We start from the raw sequence: 24,552 nt of genomic DNA on the forward strand, positions 1-24,552 counted from the left end.
CTGTGTACATACATGACATTACTTATCCTGTACTGATCCTGAGTTACATCCTGTATTATACCCCAGAGCTGCACTCACTATTCTGCTGCTGGTGCAGTCACTGTGTACATACATGACATTACTTATCCTGTACTGATCCTGAGTTACATCCTGTATTATACTCCAGAGCTGCACTCACTATTCTGCTGCTGGTGCAGTCACTGTGTACATACATGACATTACTTATCCTGTACTGATCCTGAGTTACATCCTGTATTATACCCCAGAGCTGCACTCACTATTCTGCTGCTGGTGCAGTCACTGTGTACATACATGACATTACTTATCCTGTACTGATCCTGAGTTACATCCTGTATTATACCCCAGAGCTGCACTCACTATTCTGCTGCTGGAGCAGTCACTGTGTACATACATGACATTACTTATCCTGTACTGATCCTGAGTTACATCCTGTATTATACTCCAGAGCTGCACTCACTATTCTGCTGCTGGTGCAGTCACTGTGTACATACATGACATTACTTATCCTGTAGTTGTACTGTGTTACATCCTGTATTATACTCCAGAGCTGCACTCACTATTCTGCTGCTGGTGCAGTCACTGTGTACATACATGACATTACTTATCCTGTAGTTGTACTGTGTTACATCCTGTATTATACTCCAGAGCTGCACTCACTATTCTGCTGGTGCAGTCACTGTGCACATACATGACATTACTTATCCTGTACTGATCCTGAGTTACATCCTGTATTATACCCCAGAGCTGCACTCACTATTCTGCTGCTGGTGCAGTCACTGTGTACATACATGACATTACTTATCCTGTAGTTGTACTGTGTTACATCCTGTATTATACTCCAGAGCTGCACTCACTATTCTGCTGGTGCAGTCACTGTGTACATACATGACATTACTTATCCTGTACTGATCCTGAGTTACATCCTGTATTATACCCCAGAGCTGCACTCACTATTCTGCTGCTGGTGCAGTCACTGTGTACATACATGACATTACTTATCCTGTACTGATCCTGAGTTGCATCCTGTATTTTACTCCAGAGCTGCACTCACTATTCTGCTGCTGGTGCAGTCACTGTGTACATACATGACATTACTTATCCTGTACTGATCCTGAGTTACATCCTGTATTATACCCCAGAGCTGCACTCACTATTCTGCTGCTGGTGCAGTCACTGTGTACATACATGACATTACTTATCCTGTAGTTGTACTGTGTTACATATACTTCAACCATTTTTAAGGCTTCGGAGCTGCAATATCCCAATGGATTATTATATGGTCGGTGTAATTCTAGGTGACAACACATATGGGCAGAGTAGCTGGAAATAGCTGAAGTTTATTAACTAATTATGCGCTGGTCTCCCCTGTAGGTGTAATCTTATTTGTGCAGTCTGTCCTATGGCAGGTGTGTGGAATACAATGGTCAGGCATGGCGGATTACTGATATGATTCTACCTAATCCCATGTGTGTATTAGCGCCAGTAGGAAAGCCTCATTGGATCATTGCGCAGGATGATGAGCCTCTTACTCCCTATGTCCTCTGTGCTGCGGGTGACACTCTGGTGTGACCACTTTATGCCTTCTAACAACCAGCAACACAGGAGGAGGGAATGATCAAAGTGTGGAAGATGGAAAGTGACCAGGTAAGAGCCCGGGGCAGGATTATTTATTCTGCTATTGACCCATTGTAACATTTTGCTTAATGAATGTTAATCTGTTTCATTAAAATGTCCAACTTAAGTTTGTTTCACTATTATGGGTAAAAAATATCAATCTCTCTATCTATGTATCTGTCTGTCTATCTCTCCAATCCATCAGTCCATCTTATGTCTGTATTTCTATTGTTTTGTGTTTGAATAATTGAGCAAATGTCATTGTATAAACACAGATAAAGCTTAGTAATAGCAGGATAGACAGGGAGGATGTTATCTATTTTTACTTACTATTTGGACATTTACCCATTTCTTTGGATTACATTAAAAGAGATGATAAAGATAGATGGGTAAACTGATAGATAGAGATATTGCTATATAATAGCGCAATAGATCATAGAATCAGATTTTTTTCTTTCATTTGGCGTTCTATCCTTTTCTTTACAATAGATAGCTAGAGAAAAGATACATAGTAATATACATAAGATATATTTGGATAAATAGATAGACAGATAGATAGATATGAGATAGATAGATATGAGATAGATAGATAGATAGGAGATAGATAGATAGATAGATAGATAGATAGATAGATAGATAGGAGATAGATAGATAGATAGATAGATAGGAGATAGGAGATAGATAGATAGATAGATAGATAGATAGATAGATAGATATGAGATAGATAGATATGAGATAGATAGATAGATATGAGATAGATAGATAGATAGATAGTTATGAGATAGATAGTTATGAGATAGATAGATAGATAGATATGGGATAGATAGATAGATAGATAGTTATGAGATAGATAGATAGATAGATAGGAGATAGATAGATAGATAGATAGATAGATAGATAGATAGATAGGAGATAGATAGATAGATAGATAGATAGATAGATATGAGATAGATAGGAGATAGATAGATAGGAGATAGATAGATAGATAGATAGATAGTTATGAGATAGATAGATAGATAGATAGATAGATAGGAGATAGATAGGAGATAGATAGATAGATAGATAGATAGATAGGAGATAGATAGATAGATATGAGATAGATAGGAGATAGATAGATATGAGATAGATAGATAGATAGATAGATAGATAGATATGAGATTGATAGATAGATATAGATAGATAGATAGATAGATAGATAGATAGATAGATAGATAGATATAGATAGATACATAGGAGATAGATAAATGTGAGATAGATAGATGGATAGATTTTTGAAAGATGGTTAGAAATGAACATTCCTGATAAATGTGGACATGTCAGTATAATATGTTTTATTGCAGTTGTTCTCTGCACGTCCTCATCCCTATATCTATATGTATGACCCCTCACCCCCCCCCATGGGTGACTCTTCCAATGACACCAGTCCTAGCGCTGGAGGGCACGGCTAATTACCCAGACAGGGGTCACATGACTTCAGTAATTTGAGGGTGAGCAAGCAACAAGTATTTTGTAAGTTTGTTAAAATGCGAGTTCCAAATCTAATCTGCAAGTGAGACATCGGCCGCAGCCAAGGTGTATCCAGGCGTGTAACGCGCACTGCGGAGAGAACTCCAGTGTTACTAAAGGTTATTGTGGAATTAATTAGTTGTAGAGCGAGGCCGCGTCCTCTCTGATCAGAACACGACCCGGCGTCTGACCCCAGCACGGCACCTGATGCTTCTAGACAATTCTCTCTCTACATCTAAATTACATATTTGATTCTAAAATTTCTTCGAGTAAACGTAATTCTCTTACATAAAATGTTTCCAAAAGAAAAAACTTTGCAGCTGGAGTGACCATATAATACTGCAGCCAGTGTAATGTATTGTATTGTTAGTAGCAGCAGGACTGTGTCCTCACACTGCTGTGCTCTGTCCTCTCTGCAGACAGTGTTATGCATTGTCCCTGGAGAGATGTGTAATCAGTCCTTTGTGTATGTTCTTAGTAGCAGCAGGTCTGTGTCCTCACACTGCTGTCCTCTGTGCTCTCTGTGATATTTATTGTGCATGGAGAGATGTGTCCTCTTTGTGTATGTTAGTAGCAGCAGGACTGTGATATATGTATATAGATGTAATATGCCAAGTGCAATGGGTGTCTGTCCTCACACTGCTGTGCGCTGTGGTCTTAGTAGCCAGTATTAACTATTGTCATTAGAGAGCTGTGTAACCAAAACTTATGTGTATTTTATTACTAGCAGCAGGACCCTGTCCTCACACTGTTGTCTCTGTGCTCTCTGCAGACTGTGTTGAGCACAGTCCCTGGAACGCTGTGTAATCAAACCTTTGTGTATGTTGCTAGTAGCCGCAGGACTGTGAAATATGGAATTATATTCCAGGATTGTGGCTGCACTTGGAGCACTCTGGTGCAGTGATGTACTTCACAGATTTCTTCTCTGAACACAGCACAGCCCATATGTTCTGTACAGTATAGGAAGTGGCAGTTACATTTTTAGATGGGCATATGCAGTCATGGACCTTCTTGTCCATAGTTTAGAGATACTACAAAGAGTATATTTTGTTCTGGAGGACTCTTCTCACTACATAATAAACCAATTGATGTGAATGGACATTGTGTAATACCCGATGGCACCTGTGGGGGTGCTGCAGGGAAATTGATTCCTTATGATCACGGTAGGTCAGGAAAAGGAAGAATTATTGATCAGTTTGTAATCAAAAAATCTTGACAACAAAACAAAGTAAGTTCCAAAATGGAGAACCCCTTCATCCGCCGAGGAATCCTCCTTTAGTTTCCTCCTGACTTCCCCAAACAATCACACGTGCGTCCAAGTGTGTATGAAGGAAATGATCTCCTTCCAAAGTCTTTGATTCTTAGAAGTCAGTAGCTCCAAGGCTACAATGTTGATGAGCACTAAATTATTATCCTTGCTGGTTAATAAGTGATACAATGTATACGGAGCTACGGAGTGGTAATGAGGGACACGAGTGGCCAAAGCTCCATTACAGGTCACTTTAAGACTCCTCGGGGCAAGAAACACAAGAATAGGAACTTTCTTTGTAGCACAGAAGGAGGAGACGTCACCATGGTAATGATAATCATCTTTCTATTCATCAAATTAAGAAGTTTTCTCTTTTGATTCTCCAGGGTTGGGCTTGACCCCCAGTGGTCAGTATTTATGGTCTTGGTGTCTACTGGTTTACGAGCTGAGTCTTGCCTTATGGTGGTTTGGTTCTTCAGTCTCTGATGTTCAGTGGTTCATTGTCTCTGTCCCTGGTGTTCATAGTATAGTTCTCCAGTCCTCAATGTCCAATGGTGTATGTCTTAGGTCCTTGGTGCCTAATGTTTTGGTTCTGTAGTCTTTGATGTCTAATGCTTCACCTCGTACCTCAGTGCTCAGGTCTTGGTGTATGGGTAGAACTATGGACCTTGGTGTCCAGTGCTTTCATGCTCCAGTTGATGATTCAGTTTTCTATCCTTTGGTGTCTAATGGTTCAGTTCTAAAGTCCTTGATGTTGAGTGGTTTTGTTCTTCAGTTCTTGGAGTTCAGGGATTTAGTTTTCCAGTCTTTGGTCTCCAGTGGTTAAATAATTTAATCCTTGGTGAATAGTAGCTCATTTCTCTAATCTCTGGTGTCCAGGAGTTTGGTGCCGTAGTCCTTGGTGTCCAGTAATTTAGTTCTCTGATCCTTAATTTCCAGTTATTTTGTGCTCCTTTCTTTGGTATATAGTCATTTTGTGTTCATATTCTTGATGTCCTGTTGTTTAATCATTGGTGTTCAGTGGTTTAGTGCAACATTCCTTGGTATCCTGAGGTCCAGTTCTTAAGTCTTTGGTTCCCGTTGCTTGAATGCTCTAATTTATGGTGTCCAGGAGTTTAGTGCTCAAGTTCATGGTGCCCAGTGATTCCATTTTACAATCCTTAATTTCCAGTTATTTAGTGCCCCAGTCTCCAGTCTGTTGAGTCTTTTAGATCTCCAGTCCTTTATTATAAGTGTTTAGTGCCCCAGCCTTAGTGTCCAGTGGTTTAGCACTCCAACTTTTGGTGTCCAGGGTTTAGTGCTCCAGCCTTGGACAAGAGTGGTTTAGTGCTCCGGTCCTGGTGTTCATTGGTTCACAGCTACAGCCTTGGTGCACAGGGGTTTAGTGCTCCAGCATTGATGTCCAGTAGTTAAGTGCCCCATCCTTACTGTCTAGCAGTTTAGTGATCCAGCCTTGATGTCCAGTGGCTTAATGCTCCAGCTTGGGTCCCCATTGGTTTAGTGCTCCAGCTTGGGTCCCCATTGGTTTAGTGCTCCAGCCTTGGTGTGAAAAGCCCTAATGCTCCAGCTTGGGTCTCCATTAACTTAGTTTTGGTATCCAATTGTTTAGCATTGCAGCCTTGGTGTTCAGTGGTTTAATGGTCCAACCTTGGTGTCCATTGGTTTAGTGTTTCAGCCTCGGTGTCCATTATTTTAGTGCTTCAGCCTTGGTGTCCATTGGTTTACTGCTCCAGCTTTTGTGTCCATTGGTTTAGTGCTTCAGCCTTGGTGTCTATTGGTTTAGTGCTCCAGCTTTTGTGACCATTGGTTTAGTGCTTCAGCCTCGGTGTCCATTGGTTAAGTGCTTCAGCCTTGGTGTCCATTGGTTTAGTGCTTCAGCCTCGGTGTCCATTGGTTTAGTGCTCCAGCTTTTGTGTCGATTGGTTTAGTGCTTCAGCCTCAGTGTCCATTGGTTTAGTGCTTCAGCCTCAGTGTCCATTGGTTTAGTGCTTCAGCCTCAGTGTCCATTGGTTTACTGCTTCAGCCTTGGTGTCCATTGGTTTAGTGCTTTAGCCTCGGCGTCCATTGGTTTAGTGCTTTAGCCTCGGTGTCCATTGGTTTAGTGCTTTAGCCTTGGTGTCCATTGGTTTAGTGCTTCAGCCTTGTTGTCCATTGGTTTAGTGCTTTAGCCTCAGCGTCCATTGGTTTGGTGCTTTAGCCTCGGCGTCCATTGGTTTAGTGCTTCAGCCTTGGTGTCCATTGGTTTACTGCTCCAGCTTTTGTGTCGATTGGTTTAGTGCTTCAGCCTCGGTGTCCATTGGTTTAGTGCTTCAGCCTCGGTGTCCATTGGTTTAGTGCTTCAGCCTCGGTGTCCATTGGTTTAGTGCTCCAGCCTTGGTGTCCATTGGTTCAGTGCTTCAGCCTCGGCGTCCATTTGTTCAGTGCTTCAGCCTCAGTGTCCATTGGTTCAGTGCTTCAGCCTCAGTGTTCATTGGTTTAGTGCTTCAGCCTCGGTGTCCATTGGTTTAATGCTTTAGCCTCGGCGTCCATTGGTTTAGTGCTCCAGCCTTGGTGTCCATTGCTTTAGTGCTTCAGCCTCGGTGTCCATTGGTTTAGTGTTCCATTTTTGATGGCCATTGGTTTGGAGCTTCAGACTTGCGGTTTTGAGCTCTGCTTCCCCGGTTCTTGTTGTCTGGTGATTATAACTCAAAATAAAGGAATAAAACCTACAAATGCCAAATTGTTTGTGTCCACCAGGAACACCTTAACAAGTATGTAAAAAATGTGCAATTATCACATAATTATCTCCGCATTCCCACAAATACCACCCATAACAATATTTTGGCTTTCCTTCTTACTGTAGATAAAACATTCAAGAAAACTATGCAGAGACCTCGTCGACAACAAGTCTTCCAGTCACACGGCGTCCCATAGCCGTGACAGAACCTGTTGTATGGGAGAGAAACATGTTTTTCTTTCCATCCCCTGCGGGGAAGTCATTTTCTCTGCTCTTTATTCTAGTAAACAGTGTGAGCGTCCGTCCGGGCTTCTATTACCTCTATGGCTTTCCATCCTGATAGTCCCTGATTAATCAGCCATTGCGCTGCACATTTTTCTGTCCTCTGGCTTCGCGCCCGGTCACAAGGACGACAGACCAGTTTACTGTTTACAACCTGAGGTTTACAGGTCACTGAAGACAGAACCGGAGTTAGTTTGGAGGGTGAGACATTGAGATTTCAGGGGATTCTACTTCTCCTTGAGGAAACCACCCATTGCCGATGCTCCATGGGAAAACGTATGCTAATTAGACCTCCTCCAGTAGGATCTAGGTCTACCTTCAAACATACTGGGATAGAGATCTATTTCAAGTGTATAGTTTTTTCTGGTCAAGGTAGAGATTGGTGTTTTTTATTAGGATCTGGGTCAAAATCTGACGTAATTTACCTTAATTCTAAAAGGTTGGCTAATATATCCAATCCAGTGTCCCAAGTATTAATTACAGAAGAACTTGCAAAGCTACAACTCCAAAAATGACCATCTGGGAATTCAACTTTGACCCATTCTTGGCCGCACCAAATTACTAAAACTCTGCCGGCTCCCATAGGATTGAATAGATGCTGAGCTGAGGTTTTCTGCTGTGGCCACTACATATGGATGAAACCATCATCTTCTATGGATCTGCACACAGATTACGCAGCGCTGCGCAGAACTTACCAAATTGGGGCTCACAATCTAATCAACCTACCAGTATGTTTTGGACTGTGGGAGGACCCAAAGGAAACCCACGCAAACACGGAGAGAACATACAAACTCTTTGCAGATGTTGACCTGGAAGGGACTTGAACGCAGGTCCCCAGCACTGCAAGGCTGTAGTACTAACCACTGAGCAACCGTGATCCATCCTTGGGGTGGGGGATCAGTTCCAAAAACCTAGACCCAACCTAAGCTCTGTCACTACTTGGACCAGTGCATGGTTTTCATGGGCTGATAATAATAATAATAATAATAATAAATATAGGTTGCAATTGGATCAGGCTTAAAGGGAGTTTCCAAGATTTGAGAATAAAATGGGCAAAATCCATGTATAAACCTCTTATTCCACACGTTTCCAGTAGCAGCTCCCTTTTTGTGTCTCTGGTCAATCTCTGACCCCTGAAATCTCATGCCATTCATTCATTAGCTCAATCATCACATACACAATGTACATCAGGTCTGATGGGACTAGAACCACCTAGAGATTGAGGAGCCAATACTGTAACTACAGTGGACCCTTCAAAGTATGTGTTTATTTTTCTATTTTGTAAATGTGGTGGATAAATACTAAAAACTAAGAATACTGAAAGGACATCTACCTCCAGGATGTAGGATTGTAAACCAAGCGCACTGACATACTGGTGTGCGCCCCCTCTGGCAGGATCGGCTCTTCTTTTAGCTTCTTATTCCCTGGTTTTTAGAAAAAATGTTTATAAAATTATGCAACCATATTGCTACATAGATGTTGATGGAGCCTGGAGCCCCTCAGACTAATTTGCATAATTCTCAAAGCTGTGTTTTCTTAAAAACAAAGCATATAAAGCTAAAAGAAGAGCATATCCTGAAAGAGGGAGCGCACATCAGTATGTCAGTGTGCTTGGTTTACAATACTTCATCCGGGTGGTAGATGTCCTGGTGATACTATACCCATCTGGACTCCCAGATGGCAAGTCGGCCAGACGAGCAAAGCAGCAATCTCAGATCTTCATTTTTCCGCCAGCTGTGACTTCAGAACTATAAAAACACAGAATATCCAAAACAGTAAAACAAACAATAAATTAGGGCCTCAAACATCCTCCACCAGTCCAGGTGCACCCTCCGTAACCCATCGGGCGTACACCGCAGTCATACCAGGGTCATCTATATGCCACATACAAATGCTAGGATCTAGTCTTGTAGAGGAGCTTTTGTGTCATCCTTAGGGTCGGGTAGCGACAACATAGGAGGACGTCTTCCAGGGATAGTTGGACGATCTCTACAATCCCAGCCGATGGTATCGCACCTCTATTGCCGAGGCCAACCATCAGCTTTGATATTTCCTTCAGTTTACATAAGTCACTGGTGGTGAAGAGTCACAAGACTCAATGAAATCCACATCTCCGCCTACGGTCTGATGCAACGGAGGCACAATCCACAGCACTAAGCAAAACATCAACTACAAACATCAGGAAGAGGCAGGAAACCACAAACGGCACGTGAATCATCATGTAATATGTTACTTATAGAGAGCGGCCGAGAAAAACAAGATCTCAAGCTAAATATTATCATGTTCAGGTTCTGGGCAGGTACCATGGGCCGAACATAAGGCGTCTTATCTATTGGTCACCATAAAAAACTTCTAGAGAAGGACTTGGGTCGTAGATCACACTCTGAAAGCACAATGTCAGGCAGCGGCTGTTAAAGCTCTGGAGTGCTGTTGCATTAGACAAGGTTTATGTCTAAATTGTCTAAGGTATAATACTAGGGACATTCCCACCATCAGGAGAAGATTCATAGATTCTAGGTCTCATTATTTCGCTATAAATGTAAATCTCCCATCAAAATCCCTCCTGATAAACCACAGACTATTTTTTTTTAGATTCAGGCACCGTGACTATGGTAATCTTCTTATATTTGCTATACATGACCTCATTCCTTCTAAAATCGACTTTTACAATTATGCTAATGAGCCAAAGAAGTGTGCTGGGAACCAGAGTCCGTCAGTGCTGTAGCTTCAAAGGCTGTTACACTGTCTCCCCTGCCCCTGTTCCCTTAGCACACCCTGCTCCCTCTGCCTGCCATCATCTCACACAGTAGAAGGGGGAAGTGCTCCTGCACAGTGTTACAGCCTGTGCAGCACCAGCATGGAGGGGCACTCGTTACACTCCCCACAGTGTGATTTTTAGAAGGAAGGAGGCCACAGTGTAACGGCCCATGATGCTACAACATGAAGAGGCTTTGGCAACAACCCCAGAGCCACCCAGAGTTGATTTTAGATGGGTATGGATAACAAATATAAGAAGATACCACAGTCCCGGTGCCTGGATCTATGATTGGGTGGCCCGGGTTTATCATCATGGTTTTCCTTTAAAGACAAAATTCTCCAGAAACTTGAAGACACTGACATTGTTGCCTCTATTTGTTCTTCAGTTCCTCTCCCCTCCCCCAGGCTGCCCCTCAGTACACACAAGATTTACTATCCCGGCCGGCGCCCTGGTCATACACGTTTATCCGGAATCTATAGGGGATTCTTCAGAAAACTGGATCCTCTCTGTTGACTTGTTGGAGGAACAACTATGAACATGACTATGAGTCACAGCAGAGATCAGCAGACTGTGCGGAGATTGTGCCCCTCATCAGTGCAGGGCAGGATGCAATGTGGTAGTGACCCCCCTTTATTATTATATCACATATGTTTTTTCCCCACAGTTACTTGTAAGGTATTGAAATTGGTTCTTCTTTTGGAGATCATGGATAGCTAAGGGAATCTACATTCTCAATTTCCACAAGGTGGACCAATACCTAATATAAGTTGTAGTTAATTATTACTTATAGGAAACCTGTCAGCAGCTGTGACCATGTAAACTGCAGCCAGTGTTAGTTATTGTCCCTGGAGAGACCTTTGTGTATGTTGTTAGTAGCAGCGGGACTGTGAAATATGGATTTATATTCCAGGACTTTTGCTTCTTCAAGTGCACTGGAGGTGTGTCCTCACACTGCTGTGCTCTGTGCTCTCTGCAGTTATTGTTAGGTATTGTTCCTAGAAAGATGTGTAACCATACCTTTGTGAAAGCTGTTAGTAGCAGCAGTGCTGTGAAAAATTAAAAAATTTATAGAACAGGTTTTTATTTTAATTTCTCCAAGTTCACTCAAGGCATCTTCTTACACTGCTGTTCTCTGTGCATTGAGCCATTCCACAACCAATCTCCTCTTCTTTGAGTGGCTGCTGTAATATCAAGTCTGAAGCTTATTACAGCTTTCATACAGAATATAGGGAAGATGCTGCGGAGCAGTTCAATACAGAGAGCACAGAGCACAGCAGTGTTAAAACATGTCTTTAGTACACTTGGAGAAGCTACAATCCTGGAATATAAATCGTTGATATTCACAGTTTATATTTCAGAGTCCTGCTGCTACTATGTACATATACAAAGGTGTGAGTACACATCTCTCCAAGGACTGGCTGCAGAGAGCACAGAGCACAGCAGTGTGAGGACACGCCTCCAATGCGCTTGAAGAAGCAAAAGTCCTGGAATATAAATCCATATATCACAGTCCTGCTGCTACAAAAACCTTACAGAAAGGTCTGATTACACATCTCTCCAGGGGCAATACCTGCCTACAGTACTGCACACCTGCTGACAGATCCCTTTAAGACATCATTATCTCATGAAAATCCTACATTTAAGCAATCAAGTTACATGGAAAGTAATTCCAAAGCATTTCCAGCGATATTAAAGTCTATGGAAGATCACATGTCGAGTTCTTCAATTCTTCAAGGATAATAAACGGACGATGTTCACAGTCATCAAGGCGTCTCATGATGTTTTTTGACAAATGCAGCATGAAGGAGTTGATAATGTATTTCTGTAATATATTATTTCTGCTTAACCTGATAATCAAAGCAAAGTCAGAATCATGGGAAACAGTCAGCAGGGTGGAGTGCAGAGTAACCTCGTTACAAAGGGTCTAACAGGAAGTCCCGATCCTGTGACCTCCAGCAATCACCTCCGAACAGGAAGTGATCAATTACTCTGCAGTGCCACCACTGGAGGAATGAGGTATTACACTGTTCCCATTGAAACCAATGCACTGTCCATGCAATCACATCTGGGGGCCTCCAGAGTGTGAGATGATCCTTCATCAGATATCACCAGACAGATCTCCTGACCATCTATGAGATGCCACAGAGGAGACACAAGCCGGTGGGCGGTGGTCTTTATCACCTATCCACAAAAGAAGGGGGGTCCACAAGGAAAGGTCTAATGAATGATTCTATAGGTAATGGGTCATGTGAGCCAAGTCAACACATCTGATTGGTTGATTGACCTTATGGCACTTTTATTGGTATGTTGTTTGTAGCGTGTTATACTATTGTAGACCAGATCTTCTATTATGTGATTAGGGCCCCTGTTATTTTTCTCTTAGTATTTTTACGTCCTCTAATTACCATTAACGACCACAATTTCTGTAAGTCTGATAAATCCTCCTGATGGCTGAGCTGTAATAAGTTCCTGCGGTCCAGAAGATGTCCCACTGCTTGGGAATGCTCGGGACCTCGGCCAGACCGACAGCAGTTCATCCATTTGTAAACTTCATCAAAAGTTGCCAAATCTGAACATAATGCGAAGGGTAGTGGGAGACCCCGCAGAGACGACCCGAGACTCAAACATCAAATAAAACCCATATGAAACCCATAACAGATTCTCAGGACTGGTCAGAGGTAGTCACATCCAGACTCAGTATTTTTTCATATCTATAAACATTATATTATAAAGAATGTGGTCATAGATATAGGGGCGCACAGGTGCGGCATCGTACTGCTCCGTACCCCAGAAAAAGATAGGACATGTCCTATATTTTCCCGTAATATGGTGCCGTGCGCCATACATCCCTATGGAGAGGAGCGGGGGTGAGCTGCGCTCACCTCCTCCTCCTCTCCCCGTGCACTGCCGTTGCCCGCTACGGTACGGGCGGGCAACGGCCGTGTGAATGTAGCCTTAGATGGAGGTGTCAACTCTGAAATCCATATGGAGGTCCAATTTCTAAGATAACCTCAAAGAAATAAAATGGATGTCCAGCCTTTGAGATAACGGTGGAGGTCCAAACTCAGATCAAAGTGGAATCTAAACTTTGCGGTGTAGGTGGAAGCTCCCCTTTAGAGATATAGCAGTGGCCGAAACTCTGAGAGCTAAAAGGAATTCCAATCTCTGAGCTTTCTACTGAGGTTCAGCCTCTGATATTTTGGTGGACCTCTGGAAGTTTAAGCTCTGAAGTATAGGAGAAGGTCTTAACTTTGGGATGAGATAGGTGGAGATCTAAGCTCTGAGATATAGGAGGAGGTCTAAGCTCTGAGATATAAGAGGAGGTCTAAGCTCTGAGATATAGGAGGAGGTCTAAGCTCTGAGATATAAGAGGAGGTCTAAGCTCTGAGATATAAGAGGAGGTCTAAGCTCTGAGATATAGGAGGAGGTCTAAGCTCTGAGATATAAGAGGAGGTCTAAGATCTGAGATATAAGAGGAGGTCTAAGCTCTGAGATATAGGAGGAGGTCTAAGCTCTGAGATATAAGAGGAGGTCTAAGATCTGAGATATAAGAGGAGGTCTAAGCTCTGAGATATAGGAGGAGGTCTAAGCTCTGAGATATAAGAGGAGGTCTAAGCTCTGAGATGTAAGAGGAGGTCTAAACCCTGAAATAATAAAAGGAGGTCTAAACTCTGAGCTTAAGGAGGAGGTCTAAGCCCTGAGATATAAAAGGAGGTCTAAGCTCTGAGATGTAAGAGGAGGTCTAAGCTCTGAGATATAAGAGGAGGTCTAAGCCCTGAGATATAAGAGGAGGTCTAAGCTCTGAGATATAAGAGGAGGTCTAAGCCCTGAGATAGAAGAGGAGGTCTAAGCTCTGAGATAGAAGAGGAGGTCTAAGCTCTGAGATATAAGAGGAGGTCTAAGCTCTGAGATGTAAGAGGAGGTCTAAGCTCTGATATATAGGAGGAGGTCTAAGCTCTGAGATGTAAGAGGAGGTCTAAGCTCTGATATATAGGAGGAGGTCTAAACTCTGAGATATAAGAGGAGGTCTAAGCTCTGAGATATAAGAGGAGGTCTAAGCTCTGAGATATAAGAGGAGGTCTAAGCTCTGAGATATAACAGGAGGTCTAAACTCTGAGATATAAGAGGAGGTCTAAGCTCTTAGATGTAAGAGGAGGTCTAAGCTCTGAGATATAAGAGGAGGTCTAAGCTCTGAGATATAAGAGGAGGTCTAAGCTCTGAGATATAAGAGGAGGTCTAAGCTCTGAGATATAAGAGGAGGTCTAAGCTCTGAGATGTAAGAGGAGGTCTAAACTCTGAGATATAGGAGGAGGTCTAAGCTCTGAGATATAAGAGGAGGTCTAAGCTCTGAGATATAAGAGGAGGTCTAAGCTCTGAGATATAAGAGGAGGTCTAAGATCTGAGATAGAAGAGGAGGTCTAAGATCTGAGATATAAGAGGAGGTCTAAGCTCTGAGATATAAGAGGAGGTCTAAACTCTGAGATATAGGAGGAGGTCTAAGCTCTGAGATATAAGAGGAGGTCTAAGCTCTGAGATATAAGAGGAGGTCTAAGCTCTGAGATATAAGAGGAGGTCTAAGCTCTGAGATATAAGAGGAGGTCTAAGCTCTGAGATATAAGAGGAGGTCTAAGCTCTGAGATATAAGAGGAGGTCTAAGCTCTGAGATATAAGAGGAGGTCTAAGATCTGAGATACAAGAGGAGGTCTAAGATCTGAGATACAAGAGGAGGTCTAAGATCTGAGATACAAGAGGAGGTCTAAGATCTGAGATATAAGAGGAGGTCTAAGCTCTGAGATATAAGAGGAGGTCTAAGCTCTGAGATATAAGAGGAGGTCTAAGCTCTGAGATATAAGAGGAGGTCTAAGCTCTGAGATATAAGAGGAGGTCTAAGCTCTGAGATATAAGAGGAGGTCTAAGCTCTGAGATATAAGAGGAGGTCTAAGATCTGAGATACAAGAGGAGGTCTAAGATCTGAGATACAAGAGGAGGTCTAAGATCTGAGATATAAGAGGAGTTCTAAGCTCTGAGATATAAGAGGAGGTCTAAGCTCTGAGATATAAGAGGAGGTCTAAGCTCTGAGATATAAGAGGAGGTCTAAGCTCTGAGATATAAGAGGAGGTCTAAGCTCTGAGATATAAGAGGAGGTCTAAGCTCTGAGATATAAGAGGAGCTCTAAGCTCTGAGATCTAAGAGGAGGTCTAAGCTCTGAGATATAAGAGGAGGTCTAAGCTCTGAGATATAAGCAGAGCTCTAAGCTCTGAGATAAAAGAGGAGGTTTAAGCTCTGAGATATAAGAGGAGGTCTAAGATCTGAGATGTAAGAGGAGGTCTAAGCTCTGAGATGTAAGAGGAGGTCTAAGCTCTGAGATATAAGAGGAGGTCTAAGCTCTGAGATATAAGAGGAGGTCTAAGCTCTGAGATATAAGAGGAGCTCTAAGCTCTGAGATCTAAGAGGAGGTCTAAGCTCTGAGATATAAGAGGAGGTCTAAGCTCTGAGATATAAGCAGAGCTCTAAGCTCTGAGATAAAAGAGGAGGTTTAAGCTCTGAGATATAAGAGGAGGTCTAAGATCTGAGATGTAAGAGGAGGTCTAAGCTCTGAGATGTAAGAGGAGGTCTAAGCTCTGAGATATAAGAGGAGGTCTAAGCTCTGAGATATAAGAGGAGGTCTAAGCTCTGAGATATAAGAGGAGCTCTAAGCTCTGAGATGTAAGAGGAGGTCTAAGCTCTGAGATGTAAGAGGAGGTCTAAGCTCTGAGATATAAGAGGAGGTCTAAGCTCTGAGATATAAGAGGAGGTCTAAGCTCTTAGATATAAGAGGAGCTCTAAGCTCTGAGATCTAAGAGGAGGTCTAAGCTCTGAGATATAAGAGGAGGTCTAAGCTCTGAGATATAAGCAGAGCTCTAAGCTCTGAGATAAAAGAGGAGGTCTAAGCTCTGAGATATAAGAGGAGGTCTAAGATCTGAGATGTAAGAGGAGGTCTAAGCTCTGAGATGTAAGAGGAGGTCTAAGCTCTGAGATATAAGAGGAGGTCTAAGCTCTGAGATCTAAGAGGAGGTATAAACTCTGAGATATAAGAGGAGGTCTAAGCTCTGAGATATAAGAGGAGGTCTAAACTCTGAGATATAAGAGGAGGTCTAAGCTCTGAGATATAAGAGGAGGTCTAAGCCCTGAGATATAAGAGGAGGTCTAAGCTCTGAGATATAAGAGGAGGTCTAAGCCCTGAGATATAAGAGGAGGTCTAAGCTCTGAGATATAAGAGGAGGTCTAAGCTCTGAGATATAAGAGGAGGTCTAAGCTCTGAGATATAAGAGGAGGTCTAAGCTCTGAGATATAAGAGGAGGTCTAAGCCCTGAGATATAAGAGGAGGTCTAAGCTCTGAGATATAAGAGAAGGTCTAAGATCTGAGATATAAGAGGAGGTCTAAGCTCTGAGATATAAGAGGAGGTCTAAGCTCTGAGATATAAGAGGAGGTCTAAGCTCTGAGATATAAGAGGAGGTCTAAGATCTGAGATACAAGAGGAGGTCTAAGATCTGAGATATAAGAGGAGGTCTAAGCTCTGAGATATAAGAGGAGGTCTAAGCTCTGAGATATAAGAGGAGGTCTAAGCTCTGAGATATAAGAGGAGGTCTAAGCTCTGAGATATAAGAGGAGGTCTAAGCTCTGAGATATAGGAGGAGGTCTAAGCTCTGAGATATAAGAGGAGGTCTAAGCTCTGAGATGTAAGAGGAGGTCTAAACCCTGAAATAATAAAAGGAGGTCTAAACTCTGAGCTTAAGGAGGAGGTCTAAGCCCTGAGATATAAAAGGAGGTCTAAGCTCTGAGATGTAAGAGGAGGTCTAAGCTCTGAGATATAAGAGGAGGTCTAAGCCCTGAGATATAAGAGGAGGTCTAAGCTCTGAGATATAAGAGGAGGTCTAAGCCCTGAGATAGAAGAGGAGGTCTAAGCTCTGAGATAGAAGAGGAGGTCTAAGCTCTGAGATATAAGAGGAGGTCTAAACTCTGAGATGTAAGAGGAGGTCTAAGCTCTGATATATAGGAGGAGGTCTAAGCTCTGAGATGTAAGAGGAGGTCTAAGCTCTGATATATAGGAGGAGGTCTAAGCTCTGAGATATAAGAGGAGGTCTAAGCTCTGAGATATAAGAGGAGGTCTAAGCTCTGAGATATAAGAGGAGGTCTAAGCTCTGAGATATAAGAGGAGGTCTAAGCTCTGAGATATAACAGGAGGTCTAAACTCTGAGATATAAGAGGAGGTCTAAGCTCTTAGATGTAAGAGGAGGTCTAAGCTCTGAGATATAAGAGGAGGTCTAAGCTCTGAGATATAAGAGGAGGTCTAAGCTCTGAGATATAAGAGGAGGTCTAAGCTCTGAGATGTAAGAGGAGGTCTAAACTCTGAGATATAGGAGGAGGTCTAAGCTCTGAGATATAAGAGGAGGTCTAAGCTCTGAGATATAAGAGGAGGTCTAAGCTCTGAGATATAAGAGGAGGTCTAAGATCTGAGATAGAAGAGGAGGGCTAAGATCTGAGATATAAGAGGAGGTCTAAGCTCTGAGATATAAGAGGAGGTCTAAGCCCTGAGATATAAGAGGAGGTCTAAGCTCTGAGATATAAGAGGAGGTCTAAGCCCTGAGATATAAGAGAAGGTCTAAGATCTGAGATATAAGAGGAGGTCTAAGCTCTGAGATGTAAGAGGAGGTCTAAACTCTGAGATATAGGAGGAGGTCTAAGCTCTGAGATATAAGAGGAGGTCTAAGCTCTGAGATATAAGAGGAGGTCTAAGCTCTGAGATATAAGAGGAGGTCTAAGCTCTGAGATATAAGAGGAGGTCTAAGCTCTGAGATATAAGAGGAGGTCTAAGATCTGAGATACAAGAGGAGGTCTAAGATCTGAGATACAAGAGGAGGTCTAAGATCTGAGATATAAGAGGAGGTCTAAGCTCTGAGATATAAGAGGAGGTCTAAGCTCTGAGATATAAGAGGAGGTCTAAGCTCTGAGATATAAGAGGAGGTCTAAGATCTGAGATATAAGAGAAGGTCTAAGATCTGAGATATATAAGAGAAGGTCTAAGCTCTGAGATATAAGAGGAGGTCTAAGCTCTGAGATATAAGAGGAGGTCTAAGCTCTGAGATATAAGAGGAGGTCTAAGCTCTGAGATATAAGAGGAGGTCTAAGCTCTGAGATATAAGAGGAGGTCTAAGCTCTGAGATATAAGAGGAGCTCTAAGCTCTGAGATCTAAGAGGAGGTCTAAGCTCTGAGATATAAGAGGAGGTCTAAGCTCTGAGATATAAGCAGAGCTCTAAGCTCTGAGATAAAAGAGGAGGTTTAAGCTCTGAGATATAAGAGGAGGTCTAAGATCTGAGATGTAAGAGGAGGTCTAAGCTCTGAGATGTAAGAGGAGGTCTAAGCTCTGAGATATAAGAGGAGGTCTAAGCTCTGAGATATAAGAGGAGGTCTAAGCTCTGAGATATAAGAGGAGCTCTAAGCTCTGAGATCTAAGAGGAGGTCTAAGCTCTGAGATATAAGAGGAGGTCTAAGCTCTGAGATATAAGCAGAGCTCTAAGCTCTGAGATAAAAGAGGAGGTCTAAGCTCTGAGATATAAGAGGAGGTCTAAGATCTGAGATGTAAGAGGAGGTCTAAGCTCTGAGATGTAAGAGGAGATCTAAGCTCTGAGATATAAGAGGAGGTCTAAGCTCTGAGATCTAAGAGGAGGTCTAAACTCTGAGATATAAGAGGAGGTCTAAGCTCTGAGATATAAGAGGAGGTCTAAACTCTGAGATATAAGAGGAGGTCTAAGCTCTGAGATATAAGAGGAGGTCTAAGCCCTGAGATATAAGAGGAGGTCTAAGCTCTGAGATATAAGAGGAGGTCTAAGCCCTGAGATATAAGAGGAGGTCTAAGCTCTGAGATATAAGAGGAGGTCTAAGCTCTGAGATATAAGAGGAGGTCTAAGCTCTGAGATATAAGAGGAGGTCTAAGCTCTGAGATATAAGAGGAGGTCTAAGCCCTGAGATATAAGAGGAGGTCTAAGCTCTGAGATATAAGAGGAGGTCTAAGATCTGAGATACAAGAGGAGGTCTAAGATCTGAGATATAAGAGGAGGTCTAAGCTCTGAGATATAAGAGGAGGTCTAAGCTCTGAGATATAAGAGGAGGTCTAAGCTCTGAGATATAAGAGGAGGTCTAAGCTCTGAGATATAAGAGGAGGTCTAAGCTCTGAGATATAAGAGGAGGTCTAAGCTCTGAGATATAAGAGGAGGTCTAAGCTCTGAGATATAAGAGGAGGTCTAAGATCTGAGATATAAGAGGAGGTCTAAGATCTGAGATATAAGAGGAGGTCTAAGCTCTGAGATATAAGAGGAGGTCTAAGCTATGAGATATAAGAGGAGGTCTAAGATCTGAGATATAAGATGAGGTCTAAGATCTGAGATATAAGAGGAGGTCTAAGCTCTGAGATAGAAGAGGAGGTCTAAGATCTGAGATATAAGAGGAGGTCTAAGCTCTGAGATATAAGAGGAGGTCTAAGCTCTGAGATATAAGAGGAGGTCTAAGCTCTGAGATGTAAGAGGAGGTCTAAGCTCTGAGATATAAGAGGAGGTCTAAGCTCTGAGATATAAGAGGAGGTCTAAGCTCTGATATAGAAGACGAGGTCTAAGCTCTGAGATATAAGAGGAGGTCTAAGCTCTGATATAGAAGACGAGGTCTAAGCTCTGAGATATAGGAGAGGAGGTCTAAGCTCTGAGATGTAAGAGGAGGTCTAAGCTCTGAGATATAAGAGGAGGTCTAAGCTCTGAGATATTAGAGGAGGTCTAAACTCTGAGATATAGGAGGAGGTCTAAGCTCTGAGATATAAGAGGAGGTCTAAGCTCTGAGATGTAAGAGGAGGTCTAAGCTCTGAGATATAAGAGGAGGTCTAAGCTCTGAGATATAAGAGGAGGTCTAAGCTCTGAGATATAAGAGGAGATCTAAGCTCTGAGATACAAGAGGAGGTCTAAGATCTGAGATATAAGAGGAGGTCTAAGATCTGAGATATAAGAGGAGGTCTAAGATCTGAGATATAAGAGGAGGTCTAAGCTCTGAGATATAAGAGGAGGTCTAAGCTCTGAGATGTAAGAGGAGGTCTAAGCTCTGAGATATAAGAGGAGGTCTAAGCTCTGAGATATAAGAGGAGATCTAAGCTCTGAGATACAAGAGGAGGTCTAAGATCTGAGATATAAGAGGAGGTCTAAGATCTGAGATATAAGAGAAGGTCTAAGCTCTGAGATATAAGAGGAGGTGTAAGCTCTGAGATATAGGAGGAGGTCTAAGCTCTGAGATATATAAGAGGAGGTCTAAGCTCTGAGATAGAAGAGGAGGTCTAAGCTTTGAGATATAGGAGGAGGTCTAAGATCTGAGATATAAGAGGAGGTCTAAGATCTGAAATATAAGAGAAGGTCTAAGCTCTGAGATATAAGAGGAGGTCTAAGCTCTGAGATACAAGAGGAGGTCTAAGATCTGAGATATAAGAGGAGGTGTAAGCTCTGAGATATAAGAGGAGGTCTAAGCTCTGAGATACAAGAGGAGGTCTAAGATCTGAGATATAAGAGAAGGTCTAAGCTCTGAGATATAAGAGGAGGTGTAAGCTCTGAGATATAGGAGGAGGTCTAAGCTCTGAGATATATAAGAGGAGGTCTAAGCTCTGAGATAGAAGAGGAGGTCTAAGCTTTGAGATATATAAGAGGAGGTCTAAGCTCTGAGATAGAAGAGGAGGTCTAAGCTTTGAGATATAAGAGGAGGTCTAAGCTCTGAGATATAAGAGGAGGTCTAAGCTCTGAGATATAAGAGGAGGTCTAAGCTCTGAGATAGAAGAGGAGGTCTAAGCTTTGAGATATAAGAGGAGGTCTAAGCTCTGAGATATAAGAGGAGGTCTAAGCTCTGAGATATAAGAGGAGGTCTAAGCTCTGAGATATAAGAGGAGGTCTAAGCTCTGAGATATAAGAGGAGGTCTAAGCTCTGAGATATAAGAGGAGGTCTAAGCTCTGAGATAGAAGAGGAGGCCTAAGATCTGAGATATAAGAGAAGGTCTAAGCTCTGAGATATAAGAGGAGGTGTAAGCTCTGAGATATAGGAGGAGGTCTAAGCTCTGAGATATATAAGAGGAGGTCTAAGCTCTGAGATAGAAGAGGAGGTCTAAGCTTTGAGATATAGGAGGAGGTCTAAGATCTGAGATATAAGAGGAGGTCTAAGATCTGAGATATAAGAGAAGGTCTAAGCTCTGAGATATAAGAGGAGGTCTAAGCTCTGAGATACAAGAGGAGGTCTAAGATCTGAGATATAAGAGGAGGTGTAAGCTCTGAGATATAAGAGGAGGTCTAAGCTCTGAGATACAAGAGGAGGTCTAAGATCTGAGATATAAGAGAAGGTCTAAGCTCTGAGATATAAGAGGAGGTGTAAGTTCTGAGATATAGGAGGAGGTCTAAGCTCTGAGATATATAAGAGGAGGTCTAAGCTCTGAGATAGAAGAGGAGGTCTAAGCTTTGAGATATATAAGAGGAGGTCTAAGCTCTGAGATAGAAGAGGAGGTCTAAGCTTTGAGATATAAGAGGAGATCTAAGCTCTGAGATATAAGAGGAGGTCTAAGCTCTGAGATATAAGAGGAGGTCTAAGCTCTGAGATATAAGAGGAGGTCTAAGCTCTGAGATATAAGAGGAGGTCTAAGCTCTGAGATATAAGAGGAGGTCTCAGCTCTGAGATATAAGAGGAGGTCTAAGCTCTGAGATATAAGAGGAGGTCTAAGCTCTGAGATATAAGAGGAGGTCTAAGCTCTGAGATATAAGAGGAGGTCTAAGCTCTGAGATAGAAGAGGAGGTCTAAGCTTTGAGATATATAAGAGGAGGTCTAAGCTCTGAGATAGAAGAGGAGGTCTAAGCTCTGAGATATAAGAGGAGGTCTAAGCTCTGAGATATAAGAGGAGGTCTAAGCTCTGAGATATAAGAGGAGGTCTAAGCTCTGAGATATAAGAGGAGATTTAAGCTCTGAGAATTAAGAGGTCGTCTAAGATATAGTTGAAGTAACTCTGAGAAGAAAATAGATTTCTTGATGCAATGGTTTGGTCACACAAAGAAGGAGTCATTGACCAATAGACTGATTTCTTATGGGACACTTAGTGGGAATCAGTTATCACAGTGCGGTGATACTTTGTAAAGTGAAGGGTTACGAATAAAAAAACATGAAGATTGATACATTTTATTTGCGTTTATACATTGTAGCAAATTATCAGGACAAAAGATTCTATTCTCTGACCTTTAATACCTTTAATATTAGGTAGAATTAAGATCAGAGGGATCATCTGACTGCAGCCAGTGATGTGTAATCATACATTTGTGTGTTGTTGTTAGTAGCAGCAGGACTGTTAAATATAGATTTATATTCCAGGATTGTAGCTTTAATAGGCGCACTGGGGGTGTGTCCTCACACTGCTGTGCTCTGTGCTCTCTACAGACCGTGTCATGTATTGCACCTAGAGAGATGTGTAATCATACTGTTGCATATGTTGTTTGTAGCAGCAGGACTGTGATAAATGCATATATATTCTCGGATTGTAGCTTCCCTATCTGCACTGAGAAAGCCTCCTCGCACTGCTGTGCTCTTAGCTCTCTCTGCAATGAGCTGTTCACGATCAACTCCGCCTGTTCTACAACTTCCGTTGTATTAAACTGGATACTTACTTGGGCTTTTACTTAAGAGGCTGCATTGCAGATGAATGCAGAGAGCTAAGAGCACAGCAGTGTGAGAACTCTCCCCCCATGCACTTGCAAAAGGTACAATCCTGGAATGTAAATCCAATTGTCACAGTCCTGCTGCTACAAAGTTATAATTATAACAATATGAGTGGAAAACTCTACGGAATATGATGGTGCTATTTAAATAAAGATTATTATATCATTATTATTTTAATTATATTATTATTATTATTATAATATTATATTATATCTCCATGGCTGATAAAACTGCTGACAGGTTCCCTTTACATTAGAAGTTTGTCCTTAGAACATGACTCTCTGTAAAAGACGACTTCCTCATGTTATTATAATATTCTAAATATCTGTTTCGCAAAAATCTGGGTGATGGGCAACACGGTCACAGGGTGTGGTCGACCACCTTATGCTGCTTGTACCTGTATAAGAGGACAGGACTGTTTAGGAAAGCTGGGTGATAGACAGGACTGTTCAGGAAAGCTGGGTGATAGACAGGACTGTTCATGAAAGCTGGGTGATAGACAGGACTGTTCCGGAAAGCTGGGTGATAGACAGGACTGTTCAGGAAAGCTGGGTGATAGACAGGACTGTTCAGGAAAGCTGGGTGATAGACAGGACTGTTCAGGAAAGCTGGGTGATGGACCAACTACTATGTAACTGTATATTGTGGGATATAATATAGTTGTAGCAGGGCTGAGTTTGTTATTTGGCACAGCACATAGGTCTATTATGTGTCCAGGTTTAATGAGCGGTTGAGCTCTGCTACATCTGAGCTGAAGTAGCAGTGACGTGCGAGTGTGCACATCAGCTCTGTGCTCCATGCTGATGCTGTGTACGAGGCGTGCCCATCCTGCCCCCTCCACACCCCGCTCAGCCCTGGGGTGGAGCAGCTCCATCCCATATAACCCCCCACTCTCTGCTGCACGGATTAGTGAAAAAAAAAACTCTGCAAGAGAGGAAGCAGCATCTGGGGAAACATCTGTGAGAGGTAAGTCCTCCAGGCAGGGGGTGGCTGTGGCCTGGAGAACTACAAGTCCCAGCGTTTATATGGAAAGTGGGAGTAGGAGTTATTCATCAGACACTGTAGTTGCTGGGATTTGTGGTTCCTCAGACGCCTACTAAGGAGCAGATATACTGGGATTATAACACCCAACAGACACTGTGCACTCTGGGACTTGTAGTACCACAACAGCAGTGGAACTACAAAGCCCAGGAGCATCTATATAACAAAACTACAAATATCATTATCTGCAAGTCTGTTGCCCTGTATATATACACAGATGTAGCAGTGCTGAAATTGTCTTTAACCGATCTTCGAGTTTCCTGCAGTCCTATGTAAATCTACTTGCTAATTTGACATTTTTACATCAATTGCATCCATCATTAGTGGCAACAATGTTGCCCTGTACCTTGCCTTGTTTAGTTAAGCAGACATAGCTTTCCAGCAGTCCTACGTAAATCTACTTGTAAAGTATGGGAGACTCGGCTCTGCTACATCTATACTTGGACTACAACATTGTTGCATCATTTAGATATAGAGATGTAGCAGAGCTGAAGTTGTCTTAATCTTAAATACTTTGTATCATGTAGCAGAGTTTATGGAAATATTCTAATATTCTATATATATAGGAGAACAGTCTCAGCTCTGCTACATCTCTGAGGTCTGCTTGGGT

At 42.4% G+C, this 24,552-nt stretch overlaps 1 protein-coding gene across 4 annotated transcripts in view; it reads left to right on the forward strand.

Moving 5' to 3' along the window:
• The first annotated feature begins 1,557 nt into the window (after positions 1 to 1,557).
• The window catches only part of NDRG1 (N-myc downstream regulated 1), a 70,306-nt gene continuing 47,311 nt past the window's right edge, over positions 1,558 to 24,552 (forward strand). For 2 of the 4 annotated variants that reach the window (XM_072151155.1, XM_072151157.1), the window contains exon 1: positions 1,558 to 1,665. In XM_072151155.1, the coding sequence (XP_072007256.1) occupies positions 1,633 to 1,665 (33 nt within the window). In that variant the 5' untranslated portion in view covers positions 1,558 to 1,632. Of the gene's footprint in view, positions 1,666 to 23,785; positions 23,868 to 24,552 lie in introns of those variants that run through there. The other 2 variants (XM_072151158.1, XM_072151159.1) reach the window with 1 other exon arrangement.

Source organism: Engystomops pustulosus, chromosome 5, assembly GCF_040894005.1.
Source record: "Engystomops pustulosus chromosome 5, aEngPut4.maternal, whole genome shotgun sequence".
NCBI lineage: Eukaryota > Metazoa > Chordata > Amphibia > Anura > Leptodactylidae > Engystomops > Engystomops pustulosus.